We start from the raw sequence: 24,072 nt of genomic DNA on the forward strand, positions 1-24,072 counted from the left end.
TTAAAGTCATTCTGTAAAAACCTTATTTTGAAGTGGCAGATCATATCTGAAGAAACGGCTGTCCCTTTCTTATTTTTTTTTAACCTACCTTGAAATAAATGTGTATATATAGTTAAAATAAGTCACGATTGCTGTTGAGCAGGGTAATACAATCCTCGGTGTTCGTAGATGCCTGGTTAGTGCTGAAAATAGTCCAACTATTAGCTAACACAGTTCATAATTTTGCACACCGAGAAACTTTAATTTAGACAGCACGTTAGTTTGAGAAATCATATTGTAAACCCGAGACTGTTTGGCTGAGTTGGATTATATGTGTAATTTTGCAGAAATAAATAGGTTGGTAGCTTCAAACCGACATCAGTTTTCTTTTGTTGACATCCTGGCGGAACTGTGGAGCGGGACTGCATTGCCGGGAACACACGGAAGAGCGGAAGTTAGCATAGAAGTGTTTGTGCTTGGACGAGGCTCAGCAAATGCTGTATTATTTGTTACTGAATATTTTTCCCGAGGACATGGACTTTGAATGAAATCGAAACTAAATGCTTTCTACGCTTTACCGCCTCCTCCAACAGAAGTGGACAGGTCTGAGTTACAAAGGCGAACGAGTAGAGAGTAACGCTGTAGTAGTGTCAGCAAAAATGAACGCTTGTAAACGTAAAGACAGCAGTGAAGTTATCAAAAACTACCACAAGCAGGCGTTCGACTGTATTTCGAAAGCATTAAGGATTGACGAAGATGACGGAGGTTTGTATGTTTGTTTGTTTTTTTCTGTGTGTCGTGTGACTGGCTGGTTGACATAATGTGGCGCTCGTAACACCCCCATTTTCCCTATGGCACAGGGGAGAAGGAACAGGCTGTCCACTGGTACAAGAATGGAATCGCTGAACTTGAAAAGGGTATTGCAGTGGAGCTCTCGGTACAAGGTAATCGTGGGGCACGAACTTCGTTATGCATCTGCTGAATACTCTTGACATGTCAGACGTCATCCTTTGGTGTTGTGTTGGCAGGAGATCAGTATGAGCGAGCAGAGAGACTTCAAAAGAAAATGATCGCCAACCTTGCCATGGCAAAAGATAGGCTTGCTCTGTTAGGTTCGTTGACTGAAAACCGGAAGCATATTAAGTTTCTTCTTAGTCGCATAGGCACTGGTGATCAGTATATTTCTTTCTTTCTTTCTTTCTGTCTGCAGAGGCGACTTTAAAATCTGAAAGGGCTAGTTCTCCTCCACAAACTTCAAATCATACACTTCCACAACCCAAACATGCACCGAGATGTCAACCGACAGTCAGACCGTCGACGAACACCAGGCGACCTACATCTAGACCTGCCGATCAAAAGGTGACATTGCTGATCACATTTGATTCTCTTTTAACACATGGCTGTTCTGTTTACTCATTATGCTTGTGTTCTTTTCAAGGCAACTCCAAGGACAGCAAAAGCCCAGAGTGATAGACCTGCAGCTGCAAGGCAGCCTCTAAAGAAAACCTTCAAGAATGTTGACAGCAAACTGGCCAATGTGATCCTGAATGAAATCGTCGATACGTATGTATCTCACATTGTGATGCCGATGCCGTTTAAACATTTTCTTGAAAGAAGCTATTTAAGTTTGTAAATCATCCCTTTGATGTCAATCAATGTTGCAGTGGTGCAGTTACGTCATTTGAAGATGTTGCCGGTCAGAAACTAGCCAAGCAGGCCCTCCAAGAAATTGTTATTCTTCCTGCCTTAAGACCAGAGGTGACTTCTTAAAGACATGTTTTCTGCACTGTTGTCAGATTTTTGTCCTTTTTTTTTTTTTTTAAATGTATGTACAAAATACATTTTGTCTCTTTCAGCTCTTTACCGGCCTTAGATCTCCAGCACGTGGCCTGCTATTGTTTGGCCCTCCCGGCAATGGGAAAACCATGTTGGTTAGTAAATTCCTGCATTCAGACTGATTGTATAAATCTGACTGTATAAAATGTCACCGTATAGCCCTTAGGGCAGAATTATCAATCAAATCACAGCTTGTATTTCTCCTCTAAAGGCCAAAGCAGTTGCAGCAGAGTCAAACGCCACATTTTTCAACATCAGTGCTGCCAGTTTGACTTCGAAATATGTAAGAAACTATGTTTTGTGCTTCTTATTTTTTTTTACACAAAGCTTATGGTAATATAATGCATATAATATAGAATTTTCTTTCTTAAACTATCATCACAGGTGGGAGAAGGAGAGAAGCTCGTGCGAGCGTTGTTTGCAGTGGCCAGAGAATTGCAGCCTTCCGTCATCTTTATTGGTTTGTGCCGCTTGACCAGTCGGCTGCATATGCCTCCAACGTACAGCCTGGTACCTGCCCAATTCCCTCATTTCATCTTTTGTCATGGTGCATCTAGATGAGGTCGACAGCTTGCTGTGTGAGAGGAGGGAGGGGGAGCACGATGCCTCTCGCAGACTGAAAACGGAGTTCCTCGTTGAGTTCGACGGGGTGAGAGTTGTTTTCGTCTCCACTGTGCTTGTGTTTCGCCTGCTGGAGACTCTCGTTCTGTCACAGCACACTGACGTCGGGCTGCTTTCTGGTTTCAGGTGCAGTCGGGAGGAGATGACAGGGTGCTCGTCATGGGGGCAACAAACAGGCCGCAGGAGCTCGATGAAGCTGTGTTGAGGTCTGTGATGTAACGCCACATTCATTTAATCCTTTCTACAGCCCTCCCATTTATTTATGTTTTGTATTTTGTGTGTTTCAGGCGCTTTGCAAAAAGAGTCTATGTTGCCCTGCCAGATGAGGAGGTACGAAGTGAAGCCTTTTAGTGTTTCATCACTACAATTGTTTGCATTTCATATACACTATAAGAATAAGAATACATTTATTTATCCCACAATGGGGAAGTTTGCATAGTTACAGCAGCATATACAGTGCGAAGAGTAAATTGAAAATTAATAAAATATATATGCAAGTTATTTACATACCTAAGCCTTTTATTTCACCTGTAGTTAAATGTTATGTTTTAGAAGTTTAGAACTCTTTGTATTTTGACTGGCGTGTTGAGTCACGGGACGACACTCTTGTCCCTCCAGACAAGATTCTCCCTGCTGAAGAACCTGTTGGGAAAACATGGGAATCCCCTCAGTCATAATGAGCTCTCCACTCTTGCAAGGTGAGATGTTCATTTTCCATTCTGCACTTGAATTAAAGTTACTGTCATGTCGTCACTGTACTGAATGTCATATTATGTAACTCCACAGAATGACTTCCGGATATTCCGGAAGTGATCTCACATCGTTAGCTAAAGATGCAGCGCTTGGGCCAATTCGAGGTGGGTAATCTTGTTGTTTGAGTCTCCACAGGGAACTTCCTTGTACTCATGTGATTTGAAAACCTTCCAATACAGAGTTGGGACCACACCAAGTGCGAAATATGTCTGCGAGTGAGGTAATGCTTTCAAGTTTTTAAACAATGTCTTGCTTTGTATACCCTAAGCTGTCATTGCGGAACAATGTACACTTCTGTATATTAATGCCTTCGACTGGTGTTTGCAGATGCGCAACATCAAGATGAAAGATTTTGAGGATTCCCTGAAGCGCATTAAATCCACAGTCAGTTCTGCGACTCTAAACATGTATGCAAAATGGAACAAAGATTTTGGCGACACGACAGCTTGTTGAAGTTCTGAAGGGGGAAAAAACGGTGGAAGTTACCACAGATTCATTTGGTTTTAATGTACGTTCTCCAGATAAGGTGAAGACAGATGATTTTCAAAAGATGGAACGGAACTTTGGTGTAAAAAAAAAAAAATGTAAATATTATGGTATTAAAAAAATGCATTTCCTGTTTTATGGGAATACTTTGCTTGTATGATTTGTAGTTGCATAAATGTATACACTCCTGATTCAGCCATCTCGCTACTTGAAATGTTATTTATTCTGTAGAATGTGCTACAAAGTCTCCAGCGAGTGTCCTCGCCTGAAGGGGGAGCAAATTTCGGCAAGTTCTTTCAAACACATATAAAACGGATTTTATTAGCTAATTCATTAGCTGATTGTTTTGGATGCTGATGGTTTGTATCACCAAGTGCTGTAGCTGATTGCATTAATGAAAATGATTGCGTGGAGTTTTGATTACTCTGCCGTTGTTGAGACAGTTTCCCTCCGTTTGCTCTTATGGTTTGTAGACGCTAATACTTTTACTTTAAAGTAGATTTAAGTTATGACAATCATAACTTGATTTGTTCCGCTTTCATCTCATACACCAATAAACACAATTATTAAAGATTATCTATTGTAATGTTCTTTTTGCTTGAATAAGATAATCACCCAACCTTGATCAGTGTGTAACATTTTGCGAATCTCTCTTGGTATCAATCTTTGTTTCGATTTTGCAGGGTGACTGACCTGTGCACTGCAATTCACAACCTTTTATAAAAGCTCTTTATAGGCTAAAAAATTTAATAAATTTAACAGATGCTCTACATTTTTTTTTTTTTTTAAAGTCTTAATTCGCTGGACAGACAAGAAAACGTCTGCTTCAGGTTTACGACCAGAGGCCTCCTGCGTGTGCTTATTTTGACTGTAGATGGTGCTGCAGTTCTGTTTTTCACCTGTTGCTTCCTCCATATCTTTCGCATCCTGCATTTGGAATGTGCCTGTTTTGCTCTGTTGCTACAAATAGCGTGGAATGCAGTGAACTGATACTGATGGGAAGGACAAAGTGCATTATCAGTCCAGGACCAGTTTGATGATCTGAGGGCGAGTGTTGGTGGTTGGGTTGGACTAAAATTGCACAGAGACACATTGTTTACGCTCAGCGGGAGCCTTCCTTCTTAAGCGTTCATGCACGAAGACACAATCACTGTGTTAATAAGTGCACGTCATGCAACTCTGTCCTCAGAAAACCTCTGCTTAATGACAAGCCTGGTGATACGGGGCAGCAGCTGCCTTGGCATGGATTATGAAAAGCCTGAATGCTTGCGGTCGGCTTTGATTTCAGTCCACTTCAAGCTCTTCCTGTTCAAAACAAAATCGACCTAAACCCCACCTCGCTCCATGAATCTTTTCCTACGGTCAGCCTTGGGGCCTTGCCAGCGGTTCATGTGGTCCCGCAGCTGTCGCATCTGTTCAGGGAGACGTTTCCACACAGTGTAGTTGCAAACATTTAATTTAATTAATTGAAATCCTCCCATGAGTTCTATTCCCCTCACATCTTCTCAGGGAAGGAAGTGTGGGGGGATAAAAAGAGAGTTGGGGGAGAGACCTCACCATGCACAGCACAGGCTATCGGCTGCAGAAGCCGCTGCTCTTTATGCTTGAGGTGAGCTGTGAGATGCGGTATGTGTTTTCTTTTTTACCCCCTCTCTTTTTCAAACTCGTCTGAATGAGCTGAAGAGGCCCTTTCTTCGTGCGAGCCACGGACAGAGTATGGAAAAGGGCCTGAGGTTTAGCCATCATCTCTTTTTCTCTGTTTACCCTTCACCCCGAGCATCCGACATGGTAAATAAATGCCCCATGTGTCGGAATGGTTGAGAGACCACGCAGTCACGGTTTTCACCTCTGAAAATAAAATAAATCCCCTGAGGTTGATTTAATCACCTTATATAAACATATATCTTTTAATTTTTTTTGAATAGCCTGCCATTGCAATATTCTTTTTTCACTGCTCCAAACTGGAGTGGTGATAGGAACACAGAGCATTAGTGAGGCCATTGGAACCTCACGTGATTGACAGCTTGCCCTCTCCGGTTGCGTGTCAGAAGCCCCGCACCTCCACAGTGCCTCATTGATGCTGAGCCCACGACATCCACTCCAGGGAAAACAGAATAGGTGATCATTTGATACCTCCAGCGAAATGGCCCACCCTGTAGAGAGCGGTGTCACGGGCCAACGCGGGGAGGACCAGGGACTGGGTGAACAAACAGTCTGTTTCTCCAAGCGGCCCATTATGAAAACAGCCTGCGGGTGGGAAGGTTTTTGTTATAGCGGGCGCAAGTGGTTTGATTTTTAAAACAAGCCTGCTATCATCTAAACCCTGGTTGGGATTATTTGCCATCCCGCCTAAGGTTTTTTTTTTTTTTCGCGAACGCATGTATTTGATGGCTGCCCTCATGTTTAGGAGAGTGGCTATGAGCTGGCACCATTTTTAAGAAAAGCACGATTGTAAACCGCCGAGCCGGTGGAGAAGGATTTCCTTCAAAATGTGGGATGTGGCCCTTTTATCACCTTTCGGTATAAAGCTGGGCTGAGAGGGCTCACACATTGGAACGCTTTCAGGGCCGACAGTGTCAACTTTCCAGCACTGGTTGCTACTGTTCCACTGACCTGCACACCTAAGACATAACTTCATTTAGCGTGGGGAGTGTTATCTTTCTCATTCAGCGGGGTGTGTTATCTTTGGCCGCAGGCCAAACCTAATCTTGTGTCCAGTAGCGACATCTGTCTCTTATGAGAACATTTATTTTTTCTTGCTTGCAGTTTATTTATCACCGGGGTGAATCAGCGAGTGTGTGAAAGAGGCAGAGGGAATTGGGGTGTAGGTGTATATAAATGTACGACTTGATTGATGGCATGACCAACTTAGCTCGGAGCAACAAGTCAGTTTGAACTAAATCATGTGGAAGCTTCTCAAAACATTTTTTCCATGTTTTTATGTGTCCAGTTTGCATATTTAACTCTGTGTACTGCTAGCTTCCCATCTTTGGATGTGGGCTGAGGAAACTGCGACCCCGAACTTTATCCAAAGGCAACAGCAGTGGTATGCAATGTGCCTCCAGTGCGCACCAAAAACATGTCACGTCCCATTTGTTTAATCTGGTTAATTGTAAAACATACGTGGATGACAAGCGGTCGTTTCAACAGGTACTGCGATCATCTCGTCATCTCATCAAAGTCCTGGCAGATGGAAGGTGAATCTGAACCTCCAAAGGTTAAACAGTTTCCTTTTGTTGTCACGTCTGAAGTGATTTTTTTTGGCAGGGAATTTTTGACAGAGGACTCGCCTGTATTTTTTTCTGTTTGGTTAGTTTTGTTGTGCACCCTCAGGTGGCGCACATGCACGTTGTCTGGAAATAGTGCAATTGCACATGTAACTTACGGACCAAGTGAACAGGTGAGATTCTGGCCGGTCCGCTTCCATCGTCCATGTGGTCCATCTTCTGGAGCTTGAGTGGATTAGATCAACATCACTTCTATCACTGATTTGGGCCGGTTCAGCTAAATCACATGCAGATCCAGTTTCTAAAAATCCACCAATCACAGTTCAGTATGTTGTTGGCATCAGGAATATCTTGGGGTGAGATAAGCAGCAATTGGAAATCTCTGTCGACTCACCATTCAGGACACAAAATGGTTAAAACTGGGCATCTCTGGCTCTGTTGGCACCCAGACGAGATGTTTGTTTTGCTGCCTGATTTGTATTCATTGAAAGAGTTTACAGCAGCCACCTGACTGTATGCGGTAAGGTCAGTAATAACTGGTCTCGCAAGCTCACTATCTAATTTGGAAACGCCAGCTCCTTTTTTTACAAGAGGTAGGAGAGGCAAACAGCCTGCGAGGAAGCAACATTTTCCAAAGAAACAAAATGTTTCAGCTTGTACTTGGCTCTCGACGATTGATCAGCACTGGAGGGGATTACCTTAAACCACTGGGGATTTAGGCTAAGTGTTTTTTGGAACAATTAAAGACTCCTGCAGTAGTTTTTACCCGTGTCTGTGTGCTCTGGAGTAAACCAAGTTTGCACATTCCCTCCGCTTCTGCAGCCTACAGCCACAAAGCTGTAAAGGGCCTTGATGGACAGAGGAGTGCAAAACTGTCTGTCGTGCCTGCACACGACCAGCAGAGCCATTCACTCCTGTCACCTCTGTGAAGGGACCAGAAGAGAAGCCCTTTGCTGTGCCGTCGTTGAACATCGAAATATTTATTTTTGTTCAGATTTTCTCCTTCAAAGGTAAAATGCGGTTCCCTGTTCCCGGTTTAGAAGCGTTGCTGACGTTAGTACGCAAACGTTAGCACTGGACTGAGGTGGACATGTTGAGGCGTGGGTTTGACCCAGGGAGGGGCAGAGAAAACGATGCGGAGGGAAGCTGGGCGTTAGGTGAGCCACGGGCTGCCCCCCGGTGCATTCCTTCAGCCCGTGTGCAGCCGCAAACACTTGATGAAAAGTGAAAGTGCAGTGAGGAGTGAGCATTTTCGCCCGAATAATGCTTTGTCTGTCATGCAGCCTTTCCCACACCCTTGATCCTCCCCTTTTTATCTCTTTGTTGTCCTTCCCTCGGGTCATTCATGTGAGGACAGGAGTGGTGGCTCCTCTGAGCACCCCTGACCCGGTCAGGTTCGTTTCGGAGGAGCGATCCATTCACAATTCACTGCACTTTGTTAGCGTGAGCCCTGCTGTGTCGGGCGCAGTGTGATACATGTCAGTGTTTTTAATGAGTCAATATTATCTGTCTTTGCAGCATTGATAATAATCAGAAGGCGCCATTGAAGTTTGCTTCACTTTGCTCCAGCCTGTGCTGATCCAGCCAAGTACAACTGTTGTTTTGTTTTTTTTATGCTTTGGCCAGGATTTGTGGGAGCGCCTCCCTAAATAATTTAATCATTAATTTTTATCATGACTCAACTTTAATGGCTTGAAGATACTTTATCGTGTGTAGAGTAGAGAACAGAGTAGAGAAGTTTCGAGAAGAAAAAAAAAGCACATTTTGAGGTTATAGATTAAATTAAAAACGAAATTGCAAGAACATTAAACTAGTGGTCGATAGGTTATTACCCATAAATCTATTTGATTGTCTGTTTTGTTGTCTTTTTTCAAGACTGCTTTCTGATTGGCATTAAATGCAGCCGTCATTTTCTTTGATTCCAAAGAGCGAAACACAAAAACATGAGCTTTTCTGCAGAGCGGCTCCAAAGCAGACAATGTTCCCCCATCAGTAGTGACAAATGTTTCACAACTGAAAACTACCATTGTTAGTACTTGGTGATGTCAATGCGACAGTTGACTGAATCATTTTACTTACATGTCCTAAAAACATTTAAGCAAATTTTTTTTTTAATCGCCAAGTCCTCCCTTATCGACAAAGTAGCTCACCATGCGGTTAATGTTTGTTGGTTATGCTCGAGGTTTTGAGCATTAAAAAAAGTCGGCCTCCCGGATATGATTTGTACTGACAGGTATTGAGAGAGTGGAGCAAAATGCACATTCTTTCCGTGGCGTCAGCAAGAACAGCTAAGGGACTCAGTGCAGTTTGAAGAGTCATCGGTTTGCAGATCTGAACAAGTCACTAATACTTTAAGCTATCGTCAACATTTAGCATAAAGGTTGGACGGGAGCGTAATATCCATCAAGTCGTACAACTTTCATTCTGTGCTGGCAGTATTGTTGCTGTAAGATCTCATTTGTGAATGCTTGCATATTCAAAGCAATAACAGTTACTCATTGATTTCACTTTGGTATTGATTTTTTTTTTTTTTTTTTTTGTGAAACATCAAACAATATCCCGCACAGCAAAGCCTTTTTGACAAGTTGAATTTTGCTGCTAAATTTCAAAGCAGACTATCTTGGCCACATGCCCAGCCAGGAACGGGCCTGGAGCACTTTCAGCATCTCACAGTTTCTCAGACCACCGCTCTCAGCGCAGTGCACACACATTTCACGTCGTGTGGTATTTGGTGGATCCGTATGGCCTGTGCAAAAACTCTAAGTAATTAAAAAATACTCCTGTAGGCTCAAAGCCCATGTCTTTTCATGCTCAGACATATTCTCTTCTGACAGCGTCGGACTGTGGAATGATGTGTGTGTGCGTGTGTGTGTGTGTGTGTGTCTGTCTGTCTGTCTGTCTGTCTGTCTGTCTCAGACTGGGCCTTGAAAGTGGACTTGCTGTCAAGGCCAAGGACCAGGACACTTTGACCCTTTGTGCCAAGTGACCTTTAAAAGACAGAGATCCGCTTATCTGCAGCATCCGACCTTGACGTGTCCTCTGGGGTTAATGTGTGGATGCTGTTTTCCAAGTGCACTTTGCGTCTCATTAAATCTCATTAATCAAAACTCTCGTGGCGCAGACGCATGAACCGAGCGTGTCAACAAGAAAACACGACTTCACACATACAGAATACGGCTGTTGCTCTCATGTGTACCGGCTCAGTCACGGGAGAAGCTGCTCCTGGAAACTGTTTTGTTTTATTACTATTTTCAATTCCGTGCACACGCAGGAGGAAGAGAATCCCGGCTTGTAAAAGACTGCAGAGATTATTAGACGCTTCGGATGAGGATTTTGCATCAAGGGTTCTAAAGTTTAATCAGCGCCAGCGCGGCATCCTGTGTAAATGACTGTATAATTAAGGCATGAATTAATCTTTGCCAGGTACTCAGAGGAATTACGGTTAACTCGCATCATAATCACAATGTAAGCCGAGCTGCGAAATTGTTGAGGGAAAAGGCGATTTAAAGATTAATAAAGACGGACAAAGAAGCTTTGGTGGCAGACTCGTGCACAACAACACTTCCACTTCTGTGACAAACTAAAAAAAAAACTGCACTTCCTCTCTGACTTTCCCTTCCACGTTAAGCTGTGTGGCAGCCATCCTTTCAGCGCACCGCTTTTTTATTGCGTTTTTCTTTCTGCTGCAGCAGGTGGCAACAGTCAAAAGTAGCTGGCGAACACGGGCATCATTAAGCAGTTGAAGAGCCACATATTTAACCCAGACACTGGTAGAGGTGGAAAAAGGAGCTGAAACTATAACTACTGGAATTCAATTTATTATCAGATTAGAGGCATGCCTTCCTTGTGAACTTTGCAAATCACTGTTTTCCCACCAGTTTGCCCTGTCATCCAAAGGAAGCAACGCTACAATTAAAATAACCTAATAACATATGCAAAGAAGGTGTCAATTCGATTTATTGCAATACCGAGGGTGTCCACTGGGCATAATTGGAGGCAAGGCTGAGCGTTTAAGAGGCGCAAACGCTTTTAAGTGATACATTCTCGCAGTTGTGTTTTCAGCCCGCTGCTGCCCACCTTTTACTTACTCTGAGTGTAAACAAAACTCTGTGGCTCAACTGTGTTTGCACTCGTGCTCGCTATTAGCATGCCACTTACTCTCCCCTTCTATTATGTCTGAGGCGGAGAGGAGCGGAGCTGCCATGAAGCTAATAATAGTCTGGTGCTGTAGCAGCGTGCTTCTGTACCGAGCAGTGAGAGTGAGACCGGGGGTAAATTGAACTGAGCTTTCATAAACAAATTACGACAGAGTCTGAGGATATTGGTGCATTCAGTCTGTTTGCTCGTCCATCCGAAAGCTGTCAGACACAGTCCCTGTGGAATATTACGGACCTGCTGAGGTAAGTCGGAGCTCATAGCTTGCCAGGTGCTCCACAGCTGGCATTGGAGGCTTAAGTGAGTCACCATAGTCTGGTATGTTGCGCAGGTGGTCGTGCAGGCTGTTAGGTGTCAGAAAAATTCAAACTCATTCATGGAAGAAAAACTTAAGTTGCTGAGAAAATAAATAAATAAATAAACTTCAATATGTAAAATATGTAATATCGTAATATAATAATATGTTTTAATTCAATATGTAATATGAATATGTGAATATGTGAAAAGAAATGGCCTGAAATTCCGCCTGGAAAAAAAAACTACTGAAGAACTACATTAACACCTGAGACTTTTCCAACTCAGTATTCCTCTCTGGCTTTGAGATAGAACTGTTATCTCTGCTCTAACTTATCTGACTTCTATGATAGATGATGGACTGGAATGATTGCATTTCCAAAAAGATGTCAATACTAAGGCCTTTTTTTTTTTTTTGCCTGAATTTCTTAAATTTGTAGTTGTCTGTGCATCTTTAGGATAATACTTTTTTGTCACATTAAGGCAAGATAGTATTGCGCAAAGAATCAATCTTAAATCTCCAAGTGCAGTTTATTTTAGTGTCTCCTTCATTGACCCACATTCTGCACGTGCACTGTTTAATTTCCCTTTGTTTATGTGCCTCAGAGAGAAAACTTTTGAATGCAAAAATTATATCTGACAAACATTTTATAACAATAATTGGGATTGAGAAAATATTGATGCCTCTAAACTATTTATACATCTAAAATTGAACTTCAACAATTGATAACCAGCATCTCAGAAGTGGACCACAAGGAGCCCCATGCACTTACCGGTCAGCAGGTCAGTTTAAAGTCATTTTCCCCTTAATTAGGCCCAAGCAGGAGAGGGTCATGGATCATCAATTGTAGCGAGAGTGTCATCTTTAAGCTGACAGCTTTAGGCTGTAGGAGAGGATAATGGTGCAGTACAAAAAAAAGAATCTCCTGTCACACACGGGTCAGCTCCCAGACCTTGAGGAGGCTTCGGGAGCATCACTGTTGTCACAGGGTCACGCTTTTTAAGAAGATTTGAAATGCTTGTTTGATGCAACTTTGACAGTTTTAAGTTTTTTAACCAATATCTACCCATGACAAGGGCGTTCATGTGTTACAACACATCTGTCCCGAGAGGCCCAAGAGTCTATTTTCCCATTACAGCCAATTGTGAACTAAAAACGTGAACTTTAAAAAAGCTAACACAAAATGTTAGCCAGGTCCATGGCTGAGAAGAGTTTTTGGGGGGTTCCAGATAAAGCAGTGGTCGCAGTGTGCATACTGCCACAGCCAAACGGTGGAGCTTTCCAAATGGTGTTGACTTTTCGTTTTTTAATAAATTTTCAGTTTTGAATCAGATTTGGCCATTATAGAGACACTGAGTTGTCCCCACTTAACATGAAATTACAGACAGCAAGTTGCACATCAAGCAGTCATAACTTTCCCTTTTCATGCCACAGAGGCAGAAAATAACAAATGCCATAAACATCTGATTATACATTGATTTATTTTGATTGATCAATTATTTTAGCCAGGTATGCTCAGTCATCGTATCGTGGAAAATATTAACTTATTCTTCCCCTGAACCATTTCAGGGCTGCTCTTTTACAGCCTCACCCCCGGATTGGATCTCCTGCCCATGTGACCTATATTCTCTGTAATTTGGCAGCCTCGGAATTTGGACAGGATGTTGAATTTTATGTGGGGATTTTTACATTTCCTCACATACGTTTTGGCAAAATATCCTCTCGTGTCGAAGCTGACAGACAGAACCCTTTGGAAACGGCGTGTTTTTACCCCTAAATAAGACCCTACTTACATAAGCTACCTGCTTAAACAAACACAAGCTGGAGGAGGAATTGCAAAGTGGACCTGGTGCCCAAATAAATGTTTGCATGCGGTTGAGGGCCAGAGATCTTGAGCCACAAAACCAATCCTTCTGGCTAGCCGGGCGCGACACAGAGCCTGTGTTAACTTGCTAAAGACATACTGGAGCATTCATGTGATTCCCTCCTCCCCTCCTTCAGGGCTTAATTGGGAGAGTGATGCAAAAAAAAAAAAGATTTCAGGAAATATGGCAGCCCCTCTTTGTTAAAATGGTAATTAGGTAGGAGCAATTTTAGATAAGAGCACCATTAACCCGTTAGTCAATTGATGATATTTTAAGCAGCAATCTGCTGCTGCTACTGCTGCTGCTGTTGCTGGAGTCTCGCTTGATATGACTGAGAACTGTTTTGGCAGTGGAGGGAAAGGAAACAGTCCAGGCTTTGTACCTGCAACACAGTCACCGTGGCTTCACTTGAGCTTCAGAAACCTTTCACTTAGGAGGGGTATTTTTTTGCAAATTGCTGTCATGGTTTGATACACAATCATTTGACAAAAATCAAACAACCAGGTCAGACAGCTTCTGGACATGTAATGATGTGGTATTAATTTATGGCAAAACCAGGAATCAGCTGTAATTCCTCCTGCGGTGAAAACAACAAACCTCAGGGAACTGATGTGACTCCCAGGGGAGTTAACCCCTCCGGGGAGGAGGTGTGAACACGCTGTTGGCAGGCTGCAAGGGTTTATAGGGTTTTGTAACTGGAAGCGTGCCATCTTCACCTGCAAGCCAGCTGGACGGCTCTTTACATTGGCCATCGGAGGCAAAAGAAAGTCTCTCCCTTGCCCGCGTAGAGGCTTATTGGATGCGCTTGTGCTTAAGGAAGGCCCCTAAGGTAATAGAAATAAGAGCCAAATTTATACTGCTTGTGCAAACAATTCTTTCGTGGCAGCCACACACAGACACCGAGAGCCAAGTCTTTGGTTTCATAAACGACTGTAAGCTTAATGAAGAATCATAAAACGCGGAAAGAAATTCCGTGACTATACTGTAGCCCACAGACAGACCCGAAATATGAAAGGCGAGCTATTTAACTCCTTGCCGTGTGGAGACTTCATACAAGCAGTCCCTGTGTCTCTCCCCCTGTCGCACTGACAGGGAGAGAGAAAGTGTGTGTGTGTGCGTGTGCGTGTGTGTGTGTCGGCGGGGGCTTTTTAAGCAGATCCTGTATTTTGGTGTGTTGACCTGGCGTATGTCCTCTGTGAAGAGAGGCTTTGTCGCCCCCAGACAGCTTGCAGCCTTTAACGCACGCCCTCATAATAGTATCTGTGTCTGTGATTTTCCATTTGGAAAACTGTGAGCTTTTAACCTCATATTCCAGGGCAGAGAGAGGAGAGACTAATCATAAGGCCGGGCCCGCTGTGGCTGCACTGTGATCAGCCAGCTGCACACGCGGCAGGCGAGCACTACGCTACACCTGAGCGGTCTATCATGTGTGTCCAGCAGCAACTCTGCCTAAAGGCCCACTGTGTAAGATCTAGCAGCATCTAATGGCAAGGAAGCACATTGCAAACGGTGTTAACGTTGATCCCTGCCTGCCGGTGTCCCGCTTGACGTCACAGCTTTCTAATGAGCCGATTCATGCTAAAACTAAACATATTTCTACGCCTCCTTAGAGGCTCACTTGACCGTTCATGTTTATGCAATGGCCATTTATCAGCAAAGAGAAACAAAGTAGCTAGTAATAATAAGAGCTGTACAATATATTTTTTGTTTCATCAATTCCAATAGCTCCCATGAGATGTTGTGTATTGGGCGTTTTGAAGTGAACATTTCGCACCTAAATTCAATGCGGTGTGTATGTGTTTTGCCACTTTTCTTCGCACCTGCTGAATGGAGGTTCTGGCTTGGCCTCTGACCTGTTTTTCTAATCTCAGTAGCAGCTGTCCCCCCTCACCGAAAGCGAGATAGGCGTCGCCTAATCTTTCTCACTTTCGCTGTAAGAGGATGCGAGCGGAAAAACCACCGCGAGCGTGCGGATCATTCATGAACACCCCGTTAACAATGGCAACCGTGGGATATAATGTTTGACTCACATCATATCACCTCTTTGCCTCCCGGTGCCCGGCGCTCGCACACACAGGGGCCGCTGCGGAGCCAGAGCTGCGCCGCTCGGCGTCTCCGGGCGGAGGCAGGGCCATGACTGGCTCCAGTGTTTGCGCCGCTGGATGGGTGACAGTCGAGGTCAGAGGTTCACTGTTCTCCGCAGCTCCGTCACACTCTTCCAAGCGGCACTCAAAGAAAGGGTCTGACTCGGAAGCGCCGCGGCAGCTGGCAGCAGCGCCGACTGGCTTTGCCCTTCCCTTCACATCCTGAGGGCCAGCAGAGCTCCTCTGTGGCGGCCAGAGGAGTGAAACAAGGTGCACACTGTGACATAAACACGGAGCGAGGGTGGGTATGTGTGTGTGTGTGTGTGTGTGTGTGTGTGAGTGGTGGCGGCGGGGGGGTGGGGTGGTGGGGGATTACACCTACCCCTTGGGTAGGTGTGAGCTACAGAGACGCTCAGTGTGAGGTTGAGAGCGGAGGGTGAGGAGGGGAGCGGTGGGATGTGGTGCAAAAAAATGAGCATACGCAGAACAAAAGCATTTCAATCAGTGAGCTTGAAACTCGCCAGCCGTCCTCCAGAGAAACGCTTTGCTTATAAACACCTTGCCCTCCAACTTTAAGGTGGGGAGCCGTACAAGAAAGTTCCACACGCACAGCAAAGCAGCGCCAGATGGTCTCACGTCTGACATCAGCAGCACAATTTTTCTCACGCAAGTGTAATTATGTTTAATATGATACTTATGGCCATCGGGCACGTATAGATAAACTCGCGCTGCCCCGAGCGTAACCATGGCGACACTGGCCTACAATCATAACACGCGTCCATTTTATAAATGGCAGTGATTAGTGAAAAGTGGAGCGTGTCTCTGGAGAGGGCGTGTTTGCTCGGTCATCAGTGCAAAGTTCAAAGGGATTTCTTGAGGAGTTAAGGAGTGATGAGAGTCGCCAGGCTCTGCGCAGTCCAGCTTTTCTGCAACATACACTCATGTTGCCCACTCATTAAGAAAATCCCCAGCGAGAACATGTTGGTTCATTGGACCAAACAGTAATGGTCACAATAAACTCCACTGGACTAGATCTGCAGAAAGCAACATACTTAGCCCTCTGTTTACAGTCCGACTTGCAAAATGCTTTGTTGTTCATTCTTTTCCCAGAGTTCCATTTACAGGACTAGAGGGTAATGGACAATAGGCAATGGAATGGCAATGGATTATAACAATATTTTTATTCCCATTTCGGAATATGCTTCCAAAACTAAATTTACAATGCACATCGTCAAACATAATAAAGTACTGCAACTATAAAGGGAATGCAATGCATTATTAATAATAATATGACAGCATGTCAAGCTTTGTTAAATGATTCCATTTTGTCGGACGTAATGTCACACATAAAGCTTTTGAGATGCATCTGCATTTATTTGTGTTTTGCATTCTACCCCTTTTTGCCTCTGCTTGCACTCTCATTAAGGCTAAGGTTTCATGGGAGTGAGGGTGCTGCACTCGGTCACCTTGACCAAACGTTTCCCTCACTGTTGTGTCTGTCGAGACATTTCTCTGTGGGCCACCCAAAATCTCTGTCTGCTTAGTTGTTACGAGAGAGATAGGATTAGCAATCTTTCAGACAGTGAGTTGAGAGCTATTAGTGAGTGCATCTAAGCTGGATTTAAAACGAACCAACCAGTCTTCTGGAGTGGTGGAACTCAGTGCTGAGAGCAGAGGAAAGCCGAGCTGCCGTGAGGGATTCATGACTTGGTTCCAAAATACGGGGCCATGGAACTGACGATAAAGGGTTTTCCTTTGAAGATAGTGAATATTCCATGGAGGAACAACAACCTCAGCACACTGCACACGGAACCCCCTCTGTCCGAGCAGGGAGAGACCTTCATTGGGATCTATCTGATAGTACTGGGTAAGTCAGATGTCGTTTAGGTTCTTTCGAGTTACAAGGTAGATTTGGCTGAAGCGCAGTAACGGATGAATGGATTCTTTGTCAAACCATCGAAAACAATAAAGCAATTTGAGATGTCTTTCATTAGTTTCTGAAAATCAGTGATGGCAGCAGGAACAAAAGAGGTCTGTTATGCTGATGATAAACTGGCGTCACTTGCATTATGTGTGTTATTCAAAGACAGTTCATTTCTGGATTTCAGCCACGTGGACTTATCTTTGTTCCAACTATTATTAAAATAGGAGTCAGTATGCTCTGAATTCGACACATAACACATCCGTCAATGTTTAAAATAAGATGAGATGCACAAATATAGTACTTCATGATCTTGCCCTCGTGCCTAAAACAGAGCTGTCCTTGCTGCTGCTCTTGAGAAAAAACTTTTTTTTTTCACTTTGCCTATGGAGGCTGTGGTGATTCCTGCAGTAATTGAAGTTCCACATTTGTGAACCGTCTCCAGAATATGATACAAACAATGTATCAATGCTTGTGTCAATACAATGCTTGTTTATTTATTTCACAAAGTAGGTCAGTTGAAAACCATTTCTCATTTGCAATGTCCAACTGGCCTATGCGTTTTTTTTGCGTCTTTTTGGTTTAATGAACTTTTGACTGGCTGCGTATTTATCGATGGTTTTGCGCATTGTCTCTCCGCAGGATGGCTGTCCTGGTTTGGCAACAGTTTAGTGATATTCGTCCTCTATAGACAGCGAGCCACTCTTAAGCCTACAGATTTCCTCACTCTAAACCTGGCCATCTCTGATGCCAGCATCTCCGTGTTTGGCTACTCCAGAGGGATCCTGGAGATATTCAACATTTTCAGGGATAACGGGTATTTGATCACCTGGATCTGGACCTGCCAGGTAAAACCTATGAGATAGATTCCACGAGTACTCTTTTTTTTTTTTCATAAAAACCTCTTTGTGAGTTTTAATCTGTCTGGGTTTCAATTCTAATTCCAAAAGTTTTGGCCTCTACTGTCTTTAGACAATCCCAATTAATGAAATACATTAAGGGAGACTCCCGGTGTGCGTGTATGTGTGCGCGTGAGTGAGTGCAAGGATTATGCTTGTAGCCATGTGGGCTGGAGGTTAAATCTTTAATAAGATTACAACTACAGAGGCCATTTAATGGGGGAAACGCTACAAGCGACATGGCACCTGTCAACAACCAAGCAGGAACAAAAGAGAAGTGCAAAACAACCCGCAGCACAACTCTGTGCTCCGTGTTTTCATTTGCATGAAGGGAGCTGAATGAAAAAGGTGCTCCGATAACTGCAATTCAATAGATGTTTTGAATCATCTCATGCGTATTTCTCTTCCCTGCAGCATGAATTTGAAATGAAATACTTGTCATGCTTTGGCCTCGAATCCACCCGGGGTATTTTTCTAGCTCAAGGCTAGCCGTGGCCGTGATATCCTCGCTGCAAGCCAGCTAACGAAAACAAGCTGCTGAAACCGGAACGCTTTCAGGGAGCAGAATCCACAAAACGTGTCGGAGAGACGCAAGCTGCAAGCTGAGGGCTGCTACTTTTAGGTTTCAATGCGACCGCGGAGGTGACCTCATCTCCCAAGCATCCAATCTCAGGTTCTTCAGGTGCAGTTCTGCTGCACCTGAAGAACATTGAGGCGGCAAAACACCCAGCTTCTGGACAGCAAGAGAGGAGGGTGGAGTGTCAGGGGTACATAAAAGAAGAGCAATCGGTGACAGAGATAGATGAGAGATGTAATAGGGAGGTGAATGAGACAGGCATGTGAGCGGCATTAACAGATTATGCCATGGAGCATGATGGGACATGAGTGGTCGTGTCCCTGACAGCAGTATAGTTGAGGAAGAATTGCTGGAAATGATAGTATTTGATGCTGAAGAAGAGGTAAAGAAACAAACAAACGGTGAAAACAATGTATAAAACGTTTAAACCTTGTAACACAACACGTGTATTTGACACAGGAGCAATATTCAAAAAGTTATTATCCTTACACAAGTGCGATTAAACAGACAAAGGTGGAATACATTCGTCCTCTTCTGGATGTTGACGGTCGGTAACGTGCTGACTGTGAGGGTGAAGAAAAACGTGATGGCTGACAGTAATAGGATTAGGACTCAGGGAGGTCAGGAAAGTAATCGTTCAGGGGCCTCCAGTGATCCATGTCACCTGGAAGCGGCACAGCAGGGCGGCGGGTGTCGCGCAGCAGGAGGCAGGCGGAAACCCGGCGGCATAATTCTCTTTAAGGAGAGCTGTGATTAAAAGATCATCCCCCCTAGCAAAAGACAGAATCAAGACTGGCTGGGAATCTAATAAGAGCCGCGATCGAGGTTTCAAGGTAATTCCTCCAGGTCTGAGGAAGTGCCCTGGAACTGGGAGACACGGAAAGACAGGAAGAGCTGATCAGATGTCTCTATCAGATAAAAAGGTCAACACAAATCCAATGCAACAGGTGGGGGTTGCCCTAAAGCTCAAGCAGCAATGACACACTATCCACTCTCTTCATTCTCCTCCAGGTAGACGGTTTCTTCACTTTGCTTTTCGGCCTGGCGAGCATCAACACCCTGACCGTTATCAGCGTCACCAGATACATCAAAGGATGCCACCCGAGCAAAGGTCAGATCTTAAGCTGCTTAAATGAGAGAATGTAAAGGGGAAAAGTCCTGGTCGTCGTCTCCTCCAGCAGTCCTCATCTGATGGGAAAGTCTGTGGGGTTTTTTCAGCGCTAATAAAAACCTTATAGCCGACCTTTCAGCTGTGAAATACCGCCACTTCTCCACAGAAATTTCGTTTACATTTGGCCAACGTGTCATTAAGATCGTTTAAGGTGACTCGCTCTCTATTTTGGGGTGTAACTGACGCTAAAGAATGTTTTAATTATACAGAAATTAGGCCGAGCATTTGTCGTCACAACGGGGAAATACTCTTCACTCCATGGTTGTTAAACCTGCGACTGTGGGAATGGTTGTTATGGCACAGGGACTTGCAAGCTCTCATCAGGTGGAAGTCTGAGCATGCATGACTTGTGCAAATAGCTCAAAATATCACCTATTTGAAAATAAAATAAATATATTATGCGATTTTAGCTGTAATGGTACAGTTAGCAAAATTGATCATTTTATTTTGCATAACTAAAAAAAAACAAAAAAAAAACAAAACATGAATTAGCCAGAGGTGGCAGATGAATACGTGCTAATGACGGCACTGCCTACCAGCAGTCTATCTAAAACTGGTGAGCCCTTCTTTGTGGTTTAATGTCAGCACTGAATCTGGGAGCTCTGCTCAGAAATAGACCGACTGATTGTCTTTTCCTGCATGCGAAATCATGTGCACTTTGTTAACAGAGGGCTTCTTTTCAGCTGTGGATGTTTGCAAAGGCCGTCGATGTGAGGAAAGAGCTCATTGTGTAAAAAATGTCACAATCTTGACATTTGGAGCGAGTCAAGAATGCGGCAACCTTCCGTGCCTCTCACTTTTTCTGTCCTGCGTTTTCCGATGCCACTGTGTTTTGACCTTTCCAAACTGCCCTGCGTGGTGCTTATTGTCCTCATGCAACATTTGCTTCTGTGCCTTGCAGCTTACTGCATCAGCCTGAACTCCATCGCTGTGTCACTTCTCTGCATCTGGACTGGAGCCACGTTCTGGTCCGTTGCCCCGCTGCTGGGCTGGGGCAGCTACACAGGTCTGATGCCAATGACCGTTTTTTTTTTTTACATCTCCATCATCTCCGTCATCCATCATCACCTTGTGTTCTTCCTCCGTCCTAAGATCGAGGTTACGGCACGTGTGAGGTGGACTGGTCCAAAGCCAACTACTCCACCATTCACAAGTCCTACATCATCTCCATCCTCATCTTCTGCTTTTTCATCCCCGTGATGATCATGCTCTTCTCCTACGTCTCCATCATAAAAACGGTGAAGAACACCAACGCCATGTCAGCTGACGGCTTTCTCACCCCACGCCAGAGGAAGGTGGAGAGAGACGTCACCAGGGTGGGTTCCATTTTTACATTTTGGTTCTGAAATCATGCACATCCATCCTGCCAACCCCCGTTCCTTGTCGTTTCCCACTGATCCTGGCATAGTAACTTTTTCCTGCTGCGCTCAAAGAAACCTGTCTCATGCTAAAGCCATTTACATGGATGGAATAAAAGAGGCATTTTTAAGATACCAGGATGGCATCTTCGCATCAAAAACAGAGCAAATGGCACTTCAAAGCTTTCCGCAGTAGAAACATTTTTATTCCCTAAAGATTTATTCCCTTTACACTGGGTGTACCGACTCAACTGGCTTTGGCAAAACTACACTGAACATTTTATTGTTTCACAGTGAAACACCTCGACAGGGCTGTGACATGTGTCTAGTGTCACTCCTCTCCTGCTAACTTAAATTAGCAGGAGAATTAGCACTTAAAATTGATAAATCACCCAATAAACTTGCAAGGTTTTCACTGAGTTTTTCTCTTCTTTTCAAATATTTCCTGTGGACTCTTTCCCAGGTGAAAACATGAAATAAATCCCACAGATTTATGCGTCTGGCAAATTAGAAAAGCCTTGATTGGAAAATTGAGTAAGACGCTTTGAAGCTCTAATTCATATGCCTTGAAAAAACAGTCAAGTTACCTCATTCAAGTGGAACCGACAATTGTTCCCTCATGTTCCTCCCCAGATTTCCATTGTGATCTGCACGGCTTTCATCATGGCCTGGTCGCCATATGCCGTGGTGTCTATGTGGTCAGCCTGGGGCTTCCATGTGCCCAGCACAACCAGCATCGTGACGCGTCTCTTCGCCAAGTCTGCCAGCTTCTACAATCCGCTCATTTACTTCGGCATGAGCTCCAAGTTCCGCCAGGACGTGTCTGTGCTGCTGCCGTGCATGCGAGAGCGCCGGGAGGTGGTGCATCTGCAGCACTTCAAAAACATCAAACCCAAGGCAGACGCTCCGCCCCTACCCGCATCACTTCCTGTCCAAAAGCAGGAAGCGAAATACATTGTGGAAGAGGTGAAGCCGTCCCATCACGAAAGCGACTCGGGGGTCAACAGCCTCCCCGAGACCCCTCCATCTGATAACCGGGAGGCCTTCCCCACTGAGCCCGCCTCGCATATCGAAACGTCAGAGTACTGGTGCGACAGGCTCTGAGGGACTCACTTTAATACTTGATGACACGGGGAGATTGAGAGTATTTTTTTTTTTTTTTTGTATTTTTTGGTCTTACCCATGTTTATAAATTGTACAAATAACCAGGATTATTAAATTATTTTCTGAACCTTAAGTGACCTGGGAGACCTCTTCATTTTTAGCTTGTCTTTTTTAGCGTTTTGCTCACAAAGACATTGACTAAGTCTGTGTATCATTTGCAAGCAAGCGGGCAGACAGTAAAGTAGCAAGGTGAGGGGTGCATACAAACATCTGGAAATACTGGACTGCCCTCAGTGAAAGCAATGAAATGGCTCAAAATCCTCCCATTTCCCCTCTGCTGCCCCTGGGGCTGTCATACCAACAGATCCTCCACGTGGCACAATGTCAAGTTTCATCTGACTGTAGGGATGCCATATCATCATTCACTCAAGTACAATTTTGTCAGTCTGTGTTCAAGTCATTCCACTTTTTGTCCTGATTAGAAGGTCAGAGGACGTGCTGCACTTTTTTTTTTGCTGTTTGTTAACAATGGAAGCAGGCAGAAAAGAGAACATCCTGAAATAGCACCAGAATTTTTTTTTCCTCTTAGCAACACCGAAAGGCAATTATCTAACTGAGCTATGGAGGCATTATCCTTCCATAAATACACAGCTGCTGGAGTGTTTTTCCACATTTGACCACAATCATATACACAATGAGCTCTTTTACACTCTCTAAACCAAAGTGGCAACCAGCCTTAGTGTTATTATAGATATGAGGTATAATGGCAGCAGCAAAAGGACCAGTCTACAAAAAAACAAAATAGTCCCCATGTTATTTATCACAGAACATAAACCACATAGTGGCGGTGCATAGGGTCTCTTTTTCTCAGACAGGTATGAGAAGAGTTTCAATTTGGCGAAGGAGGAGGGATTGATGTGCATTAAAATATTCCCCTTGGTCAACCTATTTAATCATTCGATGGTAGGTGGATTGAGGGGTGCAGCAGAGAAGTGTGGTCAGGTGAGGCAGGTTAACCTCACCTGTCATTATGAGAAGCAAAAAAAGCAACAAAAAATAGAAAAAAAAATCCCCTAAATAATTATGAAATGAATTAAATATGACAATTTCTCAACTGACGGATGATACTAATGGAATTTCTACAATATTTTTGTTTATCAATTCAATTTTATTGCGTGACACCTCACAAACTGGGTTGAACACGTCTTATTGTTGTCAATACTGACTGTAATGTTTCTAGACAATATTCTTATATGTCACATCTTTGCATAGAAATATGTAATGTGTTGTACGTGGACGTCGGTTCAGAACCCTTATTGCGTTTCTGATCTGACGTAAAACCGCCTTAAGTAGCCCAGGGGGACACTACCTCTTTCTTAGAGAAGGGGGCGTGCGAGAGCCCACGGATCGCTATTATGTCGCTCTGCTGCTCTTCTTCTACGCTGACAGTCAGGTGTGCTAACAGCAATGTGTTTATATTTTGCTACGCCATCTGGTGATTAACCTCCATTGAGACGGAGATACTCTTAACACTGAAATTAGATGCGGAGAACTTTTACAACAAATGACGGAGATATTTTTTCAGAAGGATAAAGGAATGGACTTTGATGGACTTTGTTTACGAGTAGAGCGCTACCACTCATACACCGCAAATTATCTTGCTAGCTAGGTATTTTTGTTTGTTTTATTGAATTGTGAAGCTAGCTAGCTATTTCTGTTTGTTCTATTGAATTTTGAAATA

General features: G+C 43.9%; 2 protein-coding genes across 2 annotated transcripts; both read left to right on the plus strand.

The window, feature by feature from the left end:
* The first annotated feature begins 124 nt into the window (after positions 1 to 124).
* On the plus strand, positions 125 to 4,251 carry spast (spastin). The gene is made up of 16 exons (XM_076018925.1): positions 125 to 744; positions 840 to 923; positions 1,008 to 1,091; positions 1,190 to 1,338; positions 1,418 to 1,542; positions 1,644 to 1,737; positions 1,836 to 1,910; positions 2,027 to 2,098; positions 2,200 to 2,275; positions 2,373 to 2,464; positions 2,563 to 2,642; positions 2,724 to 2,766; positions 3,055 to 3,134; positions 3,223 to 3,293; positions 3,369 to 3,409; positions 3,517 to 4,251. The coding sequence occupies exons 1-16, from the start codon at positions 540 to 542 to the stop codon at positions 3,640 to 3,642; spliced, it is 1,497 nt and encodes a 498-aa protein (XP_075875040.1). The 5' UTR covers positions 125 to 539; the 3' UTR covers positions 3,643 to 4,251.
* A 12,378-nt stretch (positions 4,252 to 16,629) lies between these two features.
* LOC142883765 (opsin-5-like) lies at positions 16,630 to 22,458 on the plus strand. Its single transcript, XM_076018943.1, has 6 exons — positions 16,630 to 17,168; positions 17,865 to 18,070; positions 19,710 to 19,809; positions 20,771 to 20,875; positions 20,962 to 21,185; positions 21,861 to 22,458. Exons 1-6 carry the CDS (start codon positions 17,030 to 17,032, stop codon positions 22,329 to 22,331), a joined length of 1,245 nt encoding a protein of 414 aa, XP_075875058.1. The 5' UTR covers positions 16,630 to 17,029; the 3' UTR covers positions 22,332 to 22,458.
* The last annotated feature ends 1,614 nt before the right edge of the window (positions 22,459 to 24,072 follow it).

Source organism: Nelusetta ayraudi, unplaced genomic scaffold, assembly GCF_046127955.1.
Source record: "Nelusetta ayraudi isolate G7.1 ecotype Tasmania unplaced genomic scaffold, CSIRO-AGI_Nayr_v1 ptg000008l, whole genome shotgun sequence".
NCBI classification, from domain to species: domain Eukaryota; kingdom Metazoa; phylum Chordata; class Actinopteri; order Tetraodontiformes; family Monacanthidae; genus Nelusetta; species Nelusetta ayraudi.